We start from the raw sequence: 1257 nt of genomic DNA, 5'->3' as shown, positions 1-1257 counted from the left end.
GAGCTCTGATTGGTTCCCAGTAAACCGCTCCAACAGGTGGAAAAGAATATTTAAAATCCTAAATATAAAACACCAAACTGCTGAGAACCACCGTGTTCCTGCTTCTTCCCACCACAGAATTCCAGTGGGATTTTCCACAACATGAGAAACACTGGAGAGAGTGAGTGATGTTGGAGCTTTGAGTTGGTTTTTTTGGTTTTTTGTTTTTTTGTTTTTTAAAGTGACAGTTGGGGCTTTTTTAAACACTGACTAAATAAGGCAATGACACCAGTGGATCATTCCACTGTGACGTCACAACAGCAGCTGCTCTGATGAAGTTCAACTTAAAACTTGTTTAGATTTGTTATTACCACATTACAGTAGCAGCAGTGACTAACTCGTCACCTGGAAACTAACTTAATAACCTGCTACAGTTAACCTTAGTTAACCTGTTAACTTCTGATTTCTGATCTAAAAACACTTTCATCTTTTTATTGATGATGAACAGGTGATTCGACTGAACCGTTCTACAGGTTCTGGATCCTCTGGACCAGCAGAGGTCCGGTCCGGTCCGGTCCGGTCATCACGTCAGTCATCTGTCTCTCCACGGCCCCACGCTGCGCTGTTTCCATACGGGGCGGGGAGAGAGAGCACAGCGCACGGTGAGCAGCGGCTCTGTGTGCCCCGGAGCAGCAGCATGGGTCTGGAGAAGGAGAAGTCAGACGTCGGTGTAATGATGGACGACGACGAGTTCACCACAGCCATCGAACCCGTTCTGTCCAAGAAGGGCGACGTGTACGAGGCGGCACCGAACCGAGATCCGAACGACATCAACTGGCACTTGAAGGTAGAGTTCACGTCACAGCCGCCGTGGACGCAGTGTTTCAGAGTGAAACTGGACTTTCTGACAGACATAGATCAGTGACCCAGTACTGTTTTCGTGGTTCGTCGGTTCGTCGGTTCGTCCGTCGCTCTCCGTCCGCTTCCTGTCAATCATCTGACCGTGTGTTTGTGTCCGAACAGGTCGATTTTGAAGACGTCCTCGCGGAGCCCGGCTCCACGCACAGCTTCGACCGAGTGTGGATCTGCAGCCACGCAGCCTTCGAGCTGCTCAGGTTCATCTTCTACCGGCTGCTGACCACCCTGCTGGCCGTGCCCCTGGCGTTCACCCTGGGGCTGATGTTCGCGACCCTCAGCTGCGTCCACATCTGGTAAGAACCACGGATGTTCTCCCCCCCCCCCCCCCCCCCCCCCCTCCCCCCACACCTCGTGCCTGCT

The 1257-nt window shown here is 51.9% G+C and overlaps 1 protein-coding gene across 1 annotated transcript in view; it reads left to right on the top strand.

Moving 5' to 3' along the window:
• The first annotated feature begins 299 nt into the window (after positions 1-299).
• The window catches only part of cav2 (caveolin 2), a 3296-nt gene continuing 2338 nt past the window's right edge, over positions 300-1257 (top strand). The window contains exons 1-2 of the mRNA XM_008311186.3: positions 300-826; positions 1003-1190. Coding sequence (XP_008309408.1) covers positions 677-826; positions 1003-1190 — 338 coding nt within the window. The 5' untranslated portion in view covers positions 300-676. The remainder of the gene's footprint in view (positions 827-1002; positions 1191-1257) is intronic.

The sequence above is a fragment of the Cynoglossus semilaevis genome, chromosome 6 (assembly GCF_000523025.1).
Source record: "Cynoglossus semilaevis isolate Cse_v1.0 chromosome 6, Cse_v1.0, whole genome shotgun sequence".
Taxonomy (NCBI): Eukaryota; Metazoa; Chordata; class Actinopteri; order Pleuronectiformes; family Cynoglossidae; genus Cynoglossus; species Cynoglossus semilaevis.
Note: the sequence above shows the minus strand (reverse complement) of the source record. Positions and strands in the feature narration are given on the sequence as shown.